Source organism: Natrix helvetica (assembly GCF_964273705.1).
Source record: "Natrix helvetica genome assembly, chromosome: 3".
Classification (NCBI taxonomy): domain Eukaryota; kingdom Metazoa; phylum Chordata; class Lepidosauria; order Squamata; family Natricidae; genus Natrix; species Natrix helvetica.
In genome coordinates this window covers 175,624,481-175,642,128 of record NC_138549.1, presented here as the reverse complement: position 1 = coordinate 175,642,128, position 17,648 = coordinate 175,624,481, and the positions used below count along the sequence as shown (strand labels likewise).

General features: G+C 48.9%; 1 protein-coding gene across 1 annotated transcript; it reads left to right on the top strand.

Annotated features, from left to right (window-relative positions):
- The first annotated feature begins 6,994 nt into the window (after positions 1–6,994).
- On the top strand, positions 6,995–17,096 carry TRIB3 (tribbles pseudokinase 3). Its single transcript, XM_081948911.1, has 4 exons — positions 6,995–7,224; positions 10,371–10,655; positions 12,821–13,113; positions 16,196–17,096. The coding sequence occupies exons 2-4, from the start codon at positions 10,371–10,373 to the stop codon at positions 16,680–16,682; spliced, it is 1,065 nt and encodes a 354-aa protein (XP_081805037.1). The 5' UTR covers positions 6,995–7,224; the 3' UTR covers positions 16,683–17,096.
- Positions 17,097–17,648: the final 552 nt, after the last annotated feature.

Below are 17,648 nucleotides of genomic sequence, written 5' to 3'. Positions count from 1 at the left end.
TTGGTCCCAAGGAGGGAACCTGGTTTTCTATCGCCAGTAGAACTGCTGGGAAGGCAGCGTCCATGAATGGCTGGAGTTGCCAGCGAGGGTTACAGGCGGTGTGTCAAAAACCTCCAGACAATGGCTAAATAGCAATAGCACTTATACACCGCTTCCCAGTGCTTTTACAGCCCTCTCCAAGCGGTTTATAGAGTCAACATATTTGCCCCCATCAATCTGGGTTCCTCATTTTACCCACCTCGGAAGGACGGAAGGCTGAGTCAACCTTGAGCCTGGTGAGATTCGAACTGCCAAATTGCAGGCAGCCGGCAGTCAGCAGAAGTCGCCTGCAGTACTGCGCTCTAACTATTACACCACTGCTGCACACCCAAAGCCTGTGTATTGCGTTCTGTTTGGGTCAACTCCTCACAATATAAAAAAGATGTTGAGACCCTGGAAAAAAAAGCAAAGAGGAAGAGTCTTAATAGAATACAATCACTTAAACATGAGTTTGTAGTGTGTGACTGCAGCCAAAAAAAACCCCGAATATATCCTAGATTGCATAGAATCAAAATCACATGAAGTATTAGTGTGGCTTTATAAAGCCAGTGTTGGTCACCGCATTGCAAAAAAAAATGTGGAGACTTTGGACAAAGTGCAGAGAAGAGCAACAAAGAAGATCAAAGGGCTTGAGACTAAAACATACGATGGACGGTTGCAGGAACTGGGTAGGTCTAATTTAATGAAAAGAAGGGCTAGGGGAGACATGATAGCAGTCTTCCAATATCTCAGGGGTTGCCACAAAGAAGAGGGAGTCAAACTATTCTCCAAGCCACCTGAGGGTAGAACAAGACGCAATGGGTGGAAACTAATTAAGGAGAGAAGCAACTTAGAACTGAGGAGAAATTTCCTGACAGTTAGAACAATTAATCAATGGAACAGAAATTGCCTCCAGAAGTTGTGAATGCCCCAACACTGGAAGTCTTTAAGAAGATGTTGGATAGCCATTTGTCTGAAACGGTATAGGGTTTCCTGTCTAGGCAGGGGGTTGGACTAGAGGACCTCCAAGGTCCCTTCCAACTCTGCTATTGTATTGTATTGTAATTTTAAAAGCGGGCTTTTCAGCCATTGGATTTGAGAACTCTTAATTTTAAAAAGTAAGCCAGATCACAGAAGAAATGAAGGGCTGTCCCCTCCTTCCTTCCCTGCTGAGCTGAACCGTTCTCCACCCCATCCTGGAGCCAGCAAACAGCTGGAGTGGCATACTTGCTATCCTGGTGCCAATTCCTCTCCGTGCCCTGTCCCTGCTGCACCCCTAATTTCCTCCTAAGGAAATGGGGGACAATAACGTATTTCCCCCCTCCTCCGGGATGAGACCTCCCCACCGGAGGAAGTAACACCAATGGAGCTAAGAACAATTTAGAATTTAGAATCAGAATAGAGTTGGTAGGGACCTTGTAGGTCATCTAGTCCAAACCCCCCCCCCCTCAAGCAGGAGACTCTATACCATTTCAGACAAGTGACTGTCCAGTCTCTTCTTGAAAATCTCCAGTGTTGGGGCATTCACAACTTCTGGAGGCAATTTCTGTTCCACTGATTAATTGTTCTGACTGTCAGGAAGTTTCTCCTCTGTTCTAAGTTGCTTCTCTCCTTGATTAGTTTCCACCCATTACTTCCTGTTCTGCCCTCAGGTGCCTTGGAGAATAGCTTGACTCCCTCTTCTTTGGGGCAACCCCTGAGATATTGGAACACTGCTATCGTGTCTCCCCTGGTCCTTCTTTCTCTTAAGCTAAACATACCCAGTTCCTGCAACCGTTCTTCACATGCTTTAGTCTCCAGTCTCCTCACCATCTTTGTTGCTCTTCTCTGCACTCTTTCCAACGTCTCAGCATCTTTTTTGTAATGTGGTGACCAAAATTGGATGCAGGATTCCAGGTGTGGCCCTTAGCAAGGCTTTGTAAAGTGGTACTACATAATACTTCCTGTGATTTTGATTCTATGCCTGTGTTTATGCAACCCAGGATTATATTAGCTTTTTTGGCTGCTGCCGCACACGGCTGGCTCACCTTTAAATGATCATCAACTCGGACTCCAAGGTCCCCTCTCACAGTGACTGTTTTTGAGCCAGGTTTTGCCCTAACTCTGTACTTGTACCGTTGGTTTTTCCTGCCCAGGCGTAAAACCTTTCTTTTCTCCACATTAAATTTCACGTTGTTGGATTGTTCAAATCTGTCAAGATCTTTCTGGGTCTTGAGTTTGTCTTGTGGGGTGTTGGCTATTCCTGCCAGTTTAGTGTCATCGGCGAATTTGATGAGTTCCCCTTCTATTCCTTCATCTGAGCCATTTATGAAGATACAATGAAGACGTAGCCCTGTGGTACCCCACTGCTTGCTTCCCTCCATGTGGATGTGGTACCATTAACCAGGGCTGTCTTAACGCATGTGCCTGATGGATAGGGGGCCCATACTAATCTGTGTATGTTAACCCTTCAATGCACCTTGTATCATATCAATGCAGCAACGTATTTATTACATTTTACTGCATTTTTAAATTAATACTAACATGCAAAATATGAGCCAGCCGTGTGCAGCAGCTGCCAAAAAAGCCAACACAGTTCTAGGCTGCATCAACAGAGGGAGAGAATCAAGATCACGTGAAGTCTTAATACCACTTTATATTGCCTTGGTAAGGCCACACTTGGAATACTGCATTCAGTTTTGGTTGCCACGATGTAGAAAAGATGTGGAGACTCCAGAAAGAGTGCAGAGAAGAGCAACAAAGAGGATTAGGGGACTGGGGACTAAAACATACGAAGAACGGTTGCAGGAACTGGGTATGTCTAGTTTAATAGAAAGAAGGACTAGGGGAGACAAGATAGCAGTCTTCCAATATCTCAGGGGTTGCCACAAAGAAGAGGCAGTCAAGCTACCCTCCAAAGCACCTAAGCAATGGGTGGAAACTAATCAAGGAGAGAAGCAACCTGGAACTAAGGAGAAATTTCCTGACAGTGAGAACAATTAACCAGTGGAACTACTTGCCTCCAGAAGTTGTGAATGCCCCAACACTGGAAGTCTTTAAGAAGATGTTGGATAGCCATTTGTCTGAAGTGGTGTAGGGTTTCCTGCTTAGGCAGGGGGTTGGACTAGAAGACCTCCAAGGTCCCTTCCAGCTCTATTCTGAGTCAATGGGTGGAAAGTAATCAAGGAGAGAAGCAACCTGGAATTAAGGAGAAACTTTCTAACAGTGAGAACAATTAATCAGTGGAACAGAAGTTTCCTCCAGAAGTTGTGAATGCTCCAACACTGGAAATCTTTAAGAAGATGTTGGATAGCCATTTGACTAAAGTGGTGTAGGGTTTCCTGCCTAGGCTGGGGGTTGGACTAGAAGACCTCCAAGGTCCCTTCCAACTCTATTCTACTTTATTAAATATATGTTTAATTTTATCAACCATTTACATTTTTATTCCCATGAGTTGTCGTAGGGGCCCCAGTAGACTGCTTTGCCGGAGACCCATAATGCTGTTAAGATGGCCCTGCCATTAAAGACTACTCATTGAGTATGGTTTGTCAGCCAGTTACAAATCCATCTAATGAGAATGCTGTCAGTCCCACTTTTTCCCAGCTTAGCCAGAAGTAGGTTGTGGTCTACTGAAGAAGGGTGACAAAAAGTGCAGCGGCAAAGAAAACGGTCACAAGATGGGCCCTAGGTGGGTGGGGAGAGCGAAGGAGAGGAATCGGAAAACTACTTGACGTGCATCTTGTTTGCCACCCCGCCGTCTTTCCTGCTTCCTGTTATGTTGCGGTCGCTTTGCAAATGTTGTAGCGCTCGATCGATTTCACCGCTCGTATCTTAACTCTCGTGGCTACAACAAGTTATTATTTTACTGCAGGAAGTTAAAACCCACCCCTCTCCTGGAAAATGAAATATTTTAGGAAATATTAAAAGGGCAGAATATTTCCCCCTAAAAGGGAGGCAGAAACGCAGTCGTACCCCACCTTTGCCGATGGGCCATTAAGGCCTGGGCCAGTCTATTCTACACAACAAAGGTCTACCTCCTTCAAGCAAAGCCATAGGAGGAATTGTCCAAAGCTCCTTCCTTACATCATCACCCAGCAAGAGTCAACCAAGCTTGGGACTCAGGGCAGCCTACAGATGCCCCTGCATGGACCCCTGGGAGTCTGACAACCAATCAGAACACAAGCTCAAATTCAAAAGCCCAGAGAGGGCATAAAACCCAGCACTTTCAGCATCTCTCCCCCTTTTCTCCCCAGGATCTCAAACCATGTGGTCCTGTCCACTATTAAAAACCATCTTTCCAAGTAGTCTCCGTGTTTCCAGTGTCTTTTTCCCCACTTGGAACTGAACCCAGAGGGACATCTCTTCCAACATTATAAAATGTCAATTCCCCAGAAATGCAGGCAAGGGACCCTTAAGGCAGAATATTTCTGTGTGTGTGTGTGTGTGTGTCTCAAAGAGAAGATTAAATCAAATTGTAGCTTACAGAAAAGTAAGGTCTGGGGACCGACTCGGATTGGATCCTGCAAAATACAGAACAATTTTTCTCAACTATGCCTCCCCCTAACTCCCAGAATTCTCTAGCCAGCTTCGGTGGAGACTGGAGGCTTTCTTGACTTTCTGCCTTTAGGCACAGGGCTGGACTACATGATCTTTAGTGTGTCTTCCAAACTTGCTGTTTTAGGAGTTTAAGATATTTCCTGTTTTGGTCCTAGATGAAGACCAGCCTCCATTTAATGTCCTTCAAGACAGAATAACATGGAAGGGGAGGGAGGGGGGGGGAGGAAGGGTGGGGGAGGGAGGAAGGAAGGAAGGAAAGGAGGAAGGGAGAGGGAGAGAATGAGGACAGACCAAGCAGGGATTTTGGCCTTTACAAAATTAGAAGATCACCTTAAAATCACCCAATAAAAGTGGGAGCTGAAGTCCAGACATTTTCAAGTCACCAAAGTGGAGAAACACTGAAATAAATGAGAGGGAGATGAGAAAGAGGGAGAGATTGATTATACATATCCTCTCTCTCTCCATCCATCCATCCATCCATCAGTCTGCCTGCCTATCTGTCTATCTAGTTATGGTCTGTCTGTCTGTCTGTCTCTCTCTTTCATCTTATCATCATCTATCTTAGTGTTTCTCCACCTTGGAGACTTGAAAGTGTGTGGACTTCAACTCCCAGAATTCCCCAGCCAGCCTTGCTGGAGAAGGTGGAGAAACACTGATCTATCTAGTTAATATAATTTTCTCTCTCTCTCTCTTTCACACTCTTTCTCTCTCCCACGCACGCAAATGCATAGGGCAGCCCACCTCACCCACAGGTAACTCCGGGCGGCTTACAGCATTATGATGCATAAGCCAAGCGAATTAAGTCAGGTGCCTTGATCCCAATTCAACTTTCCCGAGGGGGAGGGGCCGTGGAACACTGCAAAACTTTTCTTGGTTGCGTCACTCTCTGGGGCTTTCACTTTCGCTTGTTCCCACCCCTCCCTCCCTTTCCAAAGCCAAGCTTCATCCGATTCTAACCAATCCCAGTGCCTCTCGCCTCTCTCCTTTGCAAGCATCACCCTGGCCTCTGAGCATGTGCAGAGGGCTGGGATGGGAGTTGGAGTCCGACGCCCCTGGCGATCTGAGGCTGCTGTAAGCAGGCGCGGGGCTTCGGGGGAGGGGGGATGCGCAAAGCCCCCTCCCCTAATGCTTCCGGCTCTTCTAAAGAAGCGGGTCAGGGGAGGGGCTTGCGCAAACCCCCTCCTCTCTATTCCCGCATCTCCTTGCAGGAGCCCCCAATCGACAGGGTCGTAGGACTCCAAATCCCATGGCAGGAACCCCCCAATCGCCAGGGGCATCGGACTCCAAATCCCATCGCAGCAGCCCCCAATGGCCAGTGTCTTAGGACTCCAAGTCCCATCGCAGCATCCCCCAGCATCCCCCAATGGCCAGGGTCGTAGGACTTCAAGTCCCATCGCAAAAGCCCCCAATCACCAGGACCATCGGACTCCAAAACCCATCGCAGCAGCCCCCAATGGCCAGTATTTTAGGACTCCAAAACCCATCGCAGCAGCCCCCAATGGCCAGTGTCTTAGGACTCCAAGTCCCATCGCAGCAGCCCCCAATGGCCAGTGTCTTAGGACTCCAAGTCCCATCGCAGCAGCCCCCAATGGCCAGTATCTTAGGACTCCAAAACCCATCGCAGCAGCCCCCAATGGCTAGTGTCTTAGGACTCCAAGTCCCATCGCAGCAGCCCCCAATGGCCAGTGTCTTAGGACTCCAAAACCCATCGCAGCAGCCCCCAATGGCCAGTGTCTTAGGACTCCAAGTCCCATCGCAGCAGCCCCCAATGGCCAGTGTCTTAGGACTCCAAAACTCATCGCAGCAGCCCCCAATGGCCAGTGTCTTAGGACTCCAAGTCCCATCGCAGCAGCCCCCAATGGCCAGTGTCTTAGGACTCCAAGTCCCATCGCAGCAGCCCCCAATGGCCAGTATCTTAGGACTCCAAAACCCATCGCAGCAGCCCCCAATGGCCAGTGTCTTAGGACTCCAAGTCCCATCGCAGCAGCCCCCAATGGCCAGTGTCTTAGGACTCCAAAACCCATCGCAGCAGCCCCCAATGGCCAGTGTCTTAGGACTCCAAGTCCCATCGCAGCAGCCCCCAATGGCCAGTGTCTTAGGACTCCAAGTCCCATCGCAGGAACCCCCAATCATCAGGGCCGTAGGACTCCAAGTCCCATCGCAGCAGCCCCCAATGGCCAGTGTCTTAGGACTCCAAGTCCCATCGCAGGAACCCCCAATCATCAGGGCCGTAGGACTCCAAGTCCCATCGCAACAGCCCCCCTGCCGCTTGGGAATGATGGGAGGTGCCCCCCCCCGCCCCTCCCCTTCGCCAGCGCAGCCCCTGGCGCAATCGGGCTGCAATCGGCGGCCGTCCCTGCTGCAATCCGCGCCGCCCGCCGCATCAGCCGGCCGAGGAGGAGCCGGAGGCGGAGGGAAGGCGGCGCTGCCAGCCGCCCAACCCGCCGCGGCCGGGGTTACATCATCCCGGCGGCTCGGGCAGGAGCTGCGGCGGCGGCGGCGGCGGGGCTCAGACAAAGCCGCTCCGCGGGGTCGGTCGCAACAGCGAGGATGGCCCCCAGCCGCCGCTGAGGACCCACGGCCCCACCTCTGCCAGGGGTCTTTCCTCGGGGTCGCTCCTCCGGGCGAAGGAAGGCAGAACAGCCAGCCACCCACTGCTGCGGTGCGAAGGTAGGGGCAGCAGGGGAGGGGAAAGCGGGGGGGGGGGTCGTGGACTAGCTGGGGTGCTGATGTCGGGGGGGGGGAGGGCGGGGGGGCAAGGACAAAGCGTTGCGTCCCTCCAAGCAGCGGGTAGGGGGTTTTCTCCCAATTCTTCCTCTCTCCGGTGCGTTATCTGCGAAGGGCTCTCTCCCCCACCCCAAAGAGCCCTCTGTTCATGCTCAGAGGTCCCCTGTTCATTCAGCCGCCTCCCCCCCCCACCGCATCGAAGCCGACCCTTTTCTCAGTCTCACAGAATTGCAGGTTTAACAGGGTGTGGTTTTTTTGGAGGGGGGGGGTTAAGAAACGCAAATGGGGAGGGGGGAGAATTGAGGAGTGGGGAGGAGAATGGGAGGGGGCTCGGTTTCAGAGAGAGGCAAAAAATCCCCCCTTGCAAAAAAAAAGTCTTTCCTCCCCTCGGAGTGTTTCCCCAGGTAGAGGCGCCACAGGTGCATTCTCAAATTGAGAGGAGCGGGGACTACAGGCTCCATAATCCTGAGTCAGCCTGGGTTTTGGCAGTCCGAGAGGTTGGCAGATTGGGCGGGGGGGGGAAAGGGGCTAAACTACCTCCTGGCACAAATGGTTCAGTGGGGATGGAAGAATTGGGAGTCGCTGATTCAGCCCCGGTGCATTGCTCACCAATGGCCCATCACCCATGAGTCGCCCATGTACGAGTCACCCTGGTATGTGCTTGGCACATGGGAAGAGGGCAAAGGCCAGGCCAAGCTGGGATCGGGCACTTTTGGGGCACCCTAGAGAAGGATTTAACCCGTTTTGCAACTTTGAAATAAACCCCATGAAATGATTCGCTAATAACGCCTGTTACAGGTAGTCCTCGACTTACGACTACGATGGAGCCCCCAAATGTCTGTTGCTAAGCGAGACGGTTAAGTTAGTTTTGCCCCACTTTACGACTTTTATTGCCACGGTTGTTAAGTGGATTGATGCCGAGGCGAAGTTAGTGACATGATCGTTAATCATTGCCAAGTGAAGTTAGTAATTAAGTGGATCACTGCCGATGTGAAGTTAGTAACATGGTTGTTAAGTGGATCAGTCTTCCCCACTGACTTGGCTTGTCAGATGGTCGCAAAAAGGGATCACGTAAGCACTGCAACCGTCATAAATACGAGGCAGTTCCCAAGCATTTGAACTTCGATCCCGTGACCAGGGAGAGGCTGTAGTGGTCACAAGTGTGGAAAATGGCCATAAGTCAGGGTTTTTCCCCCCACTGCCGTTGCAATTTCAGACAGATATTAAATGAACTGTTGTAAATTGAGGACTAGCTATATTTAGATTAGTCACTGCTGATGCGCAGTAAAATAAGGCAGGGGGACAATTGTTGCATCTGACACTGCTGATTGTTGTTTTTTTGTCGGTGATCACCTGGGGGGTGAGAAGGAACTTTGCCACAGGTGAGCAAAGGTGAGCTGCTTTGCCAGCCTCTTGCGACATGCCCCGGGTGACTCACTCACCTGCGTGCGGGGAGGGTGAATGGCACCTGAGTTGGCCTTTCGGCAGAGCTGCGGCTTTCGATGGGAAACCCGGAAGGGCTCCCTGGTGCTCTCTGACTTCGTTGGGGTTTTTGCAGATGTTTCATTACCCAAATTAAGTAACCAAGTAGGTAGGACTAGCGGCGATGATGCTACCTAAAGCACCTGAAAGCAAAACAAGAAGCAAATGGGTGGAAACTAATCCAGGAGAGAAGCAACCTGGAATTGAGGAGAAACTTCCTAACAGGGAGGACAATCAACCCGTGGAACTGCTTGCCACCAGACGTTGTGGGTGCTTCCATCAGTGGAGGTTTTAAAGAAGAGACTGGGCAGGCACTTGTCTGAATTGTTATATAGGATATAAGGGGTTGGACTAGAGGACCTCTAAGGTCCCTTCCGATTCTGCTATTCTGTGATTCTAGAACACTGTTTATGGCAAAACGGGGGGAAAGCGGCGGCTTTAAGGGTCATTGGTCAGAGCGTTTTCCCGTGTAACTTCGAAAGAATGCAGCCATTGTTCAGGAAATCCAGATTGGGATTGGAGCCGAGGGAGCTGCCTTGGGCTCCGTCTCCTGAATCAATGCCAGGAGTAACTTGCTCTAACTTTACATCAGCCGCTGCGGCTGCAACGCTGACAGTGGCACAACCTTCCCAGCTGTTGCCTGACTTTGGACACCCTCCTCCTCCTCCTCCTCCCTGCAAACCCCACTCCCTTCCATACCAATGATGTTCCCCAACTGGGTCATGAAATGTCTACAAGAAAATAACCAAACTCAAAGAGCACCAAGGACCCCACAGTCCTCCTCCTCTTCCTCCTCCTCACCACAAACCCCATTCTCTTCCACCCAGCACTACTGATGATATTCCCTAGTTCAGGGGTTAGCAAACTGCGCCTCCGGAGCCGCATGTGGCTCTCTCATCCCTCTGCTGCAGCTCCCTGTCGCCGGTTGGCTCCACAATGGATAGGGCTTTCGGTTAGGACAGGGAGAGGAAAAAGGACGCCGCGCTAGGAGGAGACTCTATGGTGGGGGAACTGGACGTCCGGTTGGCAGAGGAAAAAGGACGGCACACTAGGAAGAGACTCTATGGTGGGGGAACCGGACTTCCTGTCGGCTCCAGAATTGAACAGGGGGCTTCCGGTTAGGGCACTTGTGGCTCTTTTGAGTGTTTAAGGTTGCCGAACCCTGCCCTAGTTGGATAATAAAATGTCTGCAAGAAAATTCCCAAGCTCAGAGACCCCACATTCATTGTCATCGTCCTCCTCTCTGCAAACCCTATTCCCTTCTAGCACTGATGATGTTATCTAGTTGGGTCATAAAATGTCTGCAAGAAAACCAAACTCAGAGGGCACCAAGGATCCCACAGTCATTATCCTCCTCGTCCTCCTCGTCCTCGTCCTCCTCGTCCTCCTCGTCCTCCTCCCTGCAAACCCCACTCTCTTCCACGCTGATGCTGTTACCTAGGTGGGTCATGAAACGTCTGCAAGAAAGCAACCCAGCTCCAATTACAACCGCAAGGGCCAGGCACAGAACTAGGAGAAGGATCTGAATCCGTGCCAGCCATGACTTTTTTGACCTAAAATACCTCGCACTGCCCTTAACCCTTTCCTCTCCTCTGTGCTCTTTGCAGATGAGCCTCTTAGTGCCAAGTCCTCGCGCAGAGGCCCACGTGGCAAAAAGGCGGCTGTGCTTTGAGAAAGCGTCCAAAGCAGGAGGCTCGGCACCCAAACGCCCGCGTGGGGACAAGCTCCCGGGGCCGTCTCCCTGCCTCCAACCCCTGCCTCAGTGCCCTCCTGCCACAGATCGGGGTTTGACCATCACTCAGATCGGCCCCTACATCCTTCTGGAGCCCACAGAAGGTGGCCGTACCTACAGGGCTGTGAACAGACACACCGAAGCAGAGCTGACTTGCAAGGTAAGAGATGGTGGGTCTAGGCCAGGGGTCTCCAACCTCGGCAACTTTAAGCCTGGTGGACTTCAACTCCAGGCTGGGGAATTCTGGGAGTTGAATTCCGCCAGGCTTAAAGTTGCCAACGTTGGAGACCCCTGTCCGATAGCAGTTTTTCTCAAGCTTGGCCACTGATGGTTGGGGAGGAACCTGGGCCAGTCCTGGAGGCTGGGGAAGACTCGGACGAGGGCTCTGCGTCGGAGGCAGAGCGGGGCCCAGAGCTGTCTGACAGTTATCAGCTGCCTTCTGAATCAGACATCAGTGAGGCAGAAGAACAGCTGGAGCCTGTTCCCAGGGTGCGCATGCGCAGAGGGGCCAGACGAAGGGAACAGCTAAAGAACAGGGGTCGACTTGGGAGTAAGGCCACAGGTGGAGGATGAATGGCCCCTCCCAGAGGAAATAAAAGAGGAGCGACAGGGGAGTGGAGTTTGCAGGAGACCATTAGTTCGCTTCATTGGTTCGTGATTCTCTGAGGCTCCTTCCCAAGTTCTGCAGAGATTGGCCTGGCAGCTCTCCAAGCCAGATAAGGTCTGTGACCGTAAATCCTCCCTTGAAAGACTTTGCTGGATGGGAATGAGCAGAATTCCCAGGAAATTAATAAAAGGGGTTTTTGTCGGGACGAGGCGTTTGCTTCAGGCTCTTGGGAAGCCTCGCTCAGAACAGCCTCTTTCAAACGTGCGGACTTCAACTCCCAGAATCCCCCAGCAACCATAAGCAGACCCAGGAAAAGAATAAATGTGTAAGGTTTTAGTTGTTGAATGTGACAGATCCGGAACAAGATCCTTGCACGGATGCAATCATCACATAGAGAAAACTGGGTCAGCCATGCAATTAGTCTCCCCTCGTGGGGTGGCTGTCGGAAAGAGAATACAGGTAGTCCTCAATTTATAGCAGTTCCTTTATACATTTCAGCAAAGGAGGAGAAAATGATAGTCAGCCATATGCATAGGTAATAGACAATGTAAGGCTACATAGTCATAATTAGCAAACGTCTCGGCCCTTCGACTGTTACTATACTCAAAGATTTATTATCTCAATGCAAATATTGTTTGCATTACAAATTTGTTGCCATACAAATTTTGGTAAGGTGTACTCTGTCATCTCTCTCTTTCTCTAATCTATCTAATCTAATTTGTCTGTCTATCTATCTATTATCCATAATCACTCTCTCAACCATCCATCTATCCATCCATCTATCTCTACCTACCGTACCTACCTACTCTATTTGTCTATATCTTATCTATCTGTCTGTCATCTAATATCTATCTATCTATCTATCTATCTATCTATCTATCTATCTATCTATCTATCTATCTATCTATCTAGCTAGCTAGCTAGCTAGCTATCATCTCTGTCTGTCTATCTAATTTCCATCCATCCATCCATCTGTCCGCCCATCCATCTACTATCTATCATCTCTCTCTCCTCCATCTACCTACCTACCAAACAATACCTACCTACACTATTTATCTATATCTTGTCTGTCTATTTGTCTGTCTGTCTGTCTGTCTATCTGTCTATCAATCTCTATCTATGTATATGTATGTATGTATGTATGGATGTATGGATGGATGTATGGATGTATGTATGTATGTATCTATCTATCTATCTATCTATCTATCTATCTATCTATCTATCTATCTCTATCTATCTATCTATCTATCTATCTATCTATCTATCTATCTAATCTCCCTCTCTCTCTATCCATCCATCTACTATTTATCATCTCTCCTCCATCTACCTACTTACCTACCAGTACCTACCTACACTAGTTATCTATATCCTGTCTTTCTGTCTATTTGTCTGTGTGTCTGTCTATCTATCTATCTATCTATCTATCTATCTATCTATCTATCTATTTATCTATCATCTCTCTCTCTCTCTCATCTCTCTCTCTTTCTCCATCCATCCATCCATCCATCCATCCATCCACCTACCTACTAGTACCTACCTACTCTATTTATCTATATTCTGTCTGTCAGTCTGTCTATTTGTCTGTCTGTGTCTATCATCTATCTCTTCTCTTCTCTCTCTCTCTCTCTCTCATCAATCAAATTTATAGGCCGCCCGTCTTACCCCCAGATAATTCTGCCACCTGACCTTGTCTCTCACCTCTTTCTCTTCCCTTCCAGGTTTATCCCACGAAGAGCTACCCCGAAGTGATGGTGCCATACGCTGCTCTCCCCTCGCACCCCAGCATTGCCCGGGTGGCCGAGGTCATCGTGGGAGACCAGAATGTTTACATCTTTTTTGAGCCCGGGAAGGACAATATGCATGACCTGGTGAGGCGGCGCAAGCGTGTGCCAGAGTCAGAGGCGATCGCTCTCTTCCGACAAATGGCCGAAGCTGTCGCCCACTGCCACCAGCACGGCATCGTCCTCCGAGACATCAAACTGAGGAAGTTTGTCTTCGCGGATCGAGAACGGTGAGAATCGAAAAGACCAGCCGATTTCCACAGAACCACAGAAAAAGTTGCTGCAGAAAAATCCTGGATTTCAGTTCATTTGCCTTCAGACATTATTAAAATTAAATTGTAATTGCAGTGAGGTGTCCAATTAACACACCTCCCCTTTAGCGTATTTCAGTCTAATTGTCAGGGAAGGGGTGGTGCAGTGGCGTAGAGGTGGAATTCTCCCATCAGAATCAGGAGGCTGTGAGTTCAATCCTAGGTAGAGGCAGATATTTCTCTCTCTGGGCACAATGAAGAATATATCTGCTGAAGTAAAACTCCGCATTGGCGACAGGAAGGGCATCTGGCCAGTAAACTAGCTCCATTCAGTTGCCCAGACTCCACCCCACAAGGGATTATGGGGTCATTAAAAGAAGATAAAGTCTAATTGTCAGGGAATTGCGCAGTCAGAGACATTGACACAAACTTGTAATTTTAGATAAATAAATCTATTTTACATTTAGATTTATAGCAGCCAAGAGAGTCAGGAATCTCATGAGGTAAATCAAATCATGAGGTAAAGCACGCAGAAGAAAAAAGGCGGGGGGAAAAGGGAAACACCCCCTTTATGCTTGTGGCAACCAATCATAGCGTAGATTGCCTCATGCGTGAGCCAGGCCTCTGGAACCTCATGAGGTACCATATTTTTGGAGTATAAGACGCATTGGAGTATAAGACACAACAAAATTTTGAAGAGGCAAATTTATAAAAAAAAGTTTTTGCACTCTGCAGACCTCCCAAAAGAGGCTCGTTTTTCACAAAAACAGGTGTGTTTTTTGTCAAAAAAAGAGCATGCATAGCCTTTAGGAGGCTTGTAGAGTGCTCCTGGGGATTGGGCGGGGCAAAAACAAGCAAAAAACTGCCCATTTTTGCTTATTTTTGTCCTTCCCCAGCCCCCAGGAGCACTCTGGAAGCCTCCTAAAGGCTATGCATGGCCATTTTTGCAAAGGGGGGGTGGGGTTTCGGGAGGCCAAAAACGATGTATTCGGTGTATAAGACACACCCAGATTTTCACCCTCTTTTTTGAGGGAAAAAGGTGCATCTTATACTCTGAAAAATACGGTAAATCAAGCCACCTACAGAGTACACAGGAGAAAAAAGGTGGGGGGAAAGGGGAACACCCTCTTTACACCCAGCAACCAATCATAACAGAGATTGCCTCAGGCATGATCCAGCACTCTGGAACCTCAGTTACAGAGCGTACAGGAAAGACAAAAAAGGCAGGAAAAAAAGGGAAACTCCCCTTTTACACCCAAGAACCAATCCTATCATAGATTGCCTCATGCCAGAGTCAGCACTCTCCAACCAATCAACTACAACTGTGTGTTCTCTGGCCCATTTGAACGCTTTACCATTCCAGCTGTTAAATTCAATATCCCACCATTTAGTGCGTCATATTTCTAATTCCAGCATCTCCCTGGAATAACTGGAATCAATTTTATAAACAAACACACAAACAAATGAGCAAAATAACTGACAAGACTGGAAGAGGCCCTTAGCTCACTTCTATCTTATTTTTATGACATTCATGCCGAATGTAGGGTTAAAACACTTAAACGAGTTCATTTAGTGACCGCTCAAAGTTACAACGGCACTGAAGAAAGGGACTGCGACCATTTTTCACACAATGCAACAACTGTTGCAGCATCGCCATAGTCACATGATCAAAATTCAGATGATAACTGGTTCATATTAAGTCAAGAAGCTCCATAATAAATAACAATAAGCAATAACAGCCCGGATTTCCTTTTAAAATGATCCAAAAGACACTTTATTCATCGCGGTTGCAGGATTCTGATTTTTCTGAATTCCACAGAATCTGGGGTACGGATTCCCAATGACTCCTGTTCAACCTTTTGGAGCTGATCTCTGAACTTGATTCTCCCTTTCAGTCAGAATAGAGTTGGAAGGGACCTTGGAGGTCTTCTAGTCCAGCCCTTACTCAGGCAGGAAAACATATACCATTTCAGACAAATGGCTGTCCAGACTCTTCTTAAAAAGTTCCAGTAATAGAGCACCCACAGGTTCTGGTGGCAAGCTGTTCCACTGGTTAATTGTCCTCACTGTTAAGAAGTTTCTCCTTAATTCCAGGTTGCTTCTCTCCTTGATTAGCTTCCATCCATTGCCTTTTCTCCTTCCTTCAGGTGCTTTGGAGAATAGGAGGACGGATCCCCCCTTCTTTATGGCAGCCCCTCAAATACTGGAGTACTGCTTTCCTGTCCCTCCTAGACCTTTTTTTTCTCTAGACTGTTCATACTCAATTTCTGCAACCCTTGTTCATATGTTTTAGTCTCCAGGCCTTTAATCCTCTTTGTTGCTCTTCTCTGCACTTTTTCCAAAGTTTCTACATCTTTTTTGTAATGTGGTTGTTAGGGATGTAACCCTAGGCTTGGCTTGGCAATGTATATAAGCTATGATTACTTTACTGTTACTTTAAATGATTCAGAGATGTAATTGGTTTGTTACCTCAAGCAGCCATAAGAGGGAGCCAGAATGGCTGTTAGATCTCTCTCTGTTTTGTTAGAAGCTGGTCCGTGTATTTTGAGGTATTGTGGTTTGCTACTGTTTAGCTGTACTTTGTGTGTTAGACTGAGAATATTGATAACTGAATGACTGAACCGTGTATGACTTGGACTGTTAACCGGATTCTGAATACTCTATATGTCTACATAGTAAACTACGATATTTTTATACTATTTAGTGTCTCTGTATGCTGGTTTGTGCGTGTTATTCCATACCACTCTCATTAGGCTTCTCTGCATACTCGCTCTCCTAACAGGGAGCATAATTACTTAACAGTGGTGACCAAAATGGGTTGCAGGATTCCAGGTGTGGCCTTACTAAGGCTTTATAAAGCGCTACTAATCCTTTATGTGATTTTGATTCTGTGCCTCTGTTTATGCAACCAAGGATCCCGTTGGCCTTTTTGGCTGCCGCTGCACACGGCTGGCTCATGTTTAAGGGATTAAGTCCATTAAGACTCCCAAGATCCCTCTCCCAGTGACTGTTTTTGAGCCAGGTGTCGCCTAACCTGTACTTCTACCTTTGGTTTTTCCAGGTCCAAGTTGCTGCTGGAGAACCTGGAAGATGCCCAGGTCCTACTGGGCAACGATGACGCCTTGATGGACAAGCATGGCTGCCCAGCTTATGTGGGTCCCGAAATCCTCAGCTTCAAGGGCTCCTACTCTGGAAAAGCAGCTGATATCTGGAGCCTAGGGGTGGCCCTCTACACTCTGCTAGTGGGCTGCTATCCCTTCCAGGGCACCAAGCCCATCTCATTGTTTGGCAAGATCTGTCGCGGACGTTTTACGGTTCCGGGCGACCTCTCGCCCAAGGCCCAGTGCCTTATCCGGTGCCTCTTGCGAAGGGATCCGGCTGAAAGGCTGACCGCCAGCGGCATCTTGCTCCATCCTTGGCTGGCTTCCAACCCAGTCCCTAAAGCACTGGGGGTCAGCCTCCTTGGAGGGCAGGGACTGGACCAAGTGGTTCCCGAAATGGGGAGCTGCCGAAAGAATTCGGATAAATTCCGAGGAGAGGACAGTTGAAGTGGCCCTGAGGGGAAGAATGCGGAAGAAGGAAACCTGTGGCCTTGAAAGCCATATCTCAGCCACCTCGGAAGTGCCTTTTGGGGGACAAACTATCTTTCACCTTTGCCCTTCCACGGGGCAGGGGTCGCTTTGTCCCAAAACGTGGGGAGAGAAGGGCTTCACCCCCCCTCTTTGCCCTTTGCGTTCTCGCCTATGCCAAAGAAACCTAGGGGAGTTTTGTCAAGCACCAGCAAGCTCTTAAAGAGGGCTCTTTTGCACCTTTAATTCGGGATCTGTATTGCTGATTTGGACAAGGAACCTGCCGTGGAATGATTGGTGGGAGAAAAAGATCTAGCATGGATGATGTTATGTAGTTTGGTAATGAGATGTCTGCAAGTAAAAAGCTAAGCTCAGAGAGCACAAAGGAAGGGACCCTGAAGTCATTGTTGTCATCATTGTCCTCCCCCTCCCCCTCCCCCTCCCTTCCCCTCCTCTGCTTCCCTGCAAGAAATCAGCCAAGCTCAGAGAGCACCAAGGACCCCACAGTCCTCCTCTCCTTCTAGTTCTTTCTCCTCCTCCCTCTTCCTCTTCCTCCTCCTCCCCACTTTCTCCTCCTTTCTGCAAAGCCCTCTCCCTTCCTCTATTGATGATGTTACCTAGCTTGGTTGTGAGATGTCTGCAAGAAAACAGCCAAGCTCAGAGAGCACCAGGGACCCCACGGGCCTCCTCTTTCTCAGTCCCTTTAGCACTGTGTCAGGGTTCCAAATAGCATCCAAAAGTAAATCAGAGTCCCAGGCAAAGGATTCCTCAAAGTTCCAATTGATGAAGAGAGCCATGCTGGCACATCTGGGAAAACCCGAATCTGAAAGCTTCCCAGTTTTCCCCACCCAGTTGAAAGTTCAAGATCTTGCCCCCACACCCATAAGCCCATCCCATGGTCCAATCTTCCTCTGCCATGCTGGCAGCTTCCACCCATCCAGTTCC

What these genes read in the sequence shown, in the direction of transcription:
- TRIB3 (XM_081948911.1), top strand. Translation starts at nt 10,371, where the DNA reads ATGAGCCTCTTAGTGCCAAGTCCTCGCGCAGAGGCCCACGTGGCAAAA. An exon ending in AAGCAGAGCTGACTTGCAAG is followed by an intron (nt 10,656 to 12,820) that starts GTAAGAGATGGT and finishes CTTCCCTTCCAG; the next exon opens with GTTTATCCCACGAAGAGCTA. An exon ending in GTCTTCGCGGATCGAGAACG is followed by an intron (nt 13,114 to 16,195) that starts GTGAGAATCGAA and finishes TGGTTTTTCCAG; the next exon opens with GTCCAAGTTGCTGCTGGAGA.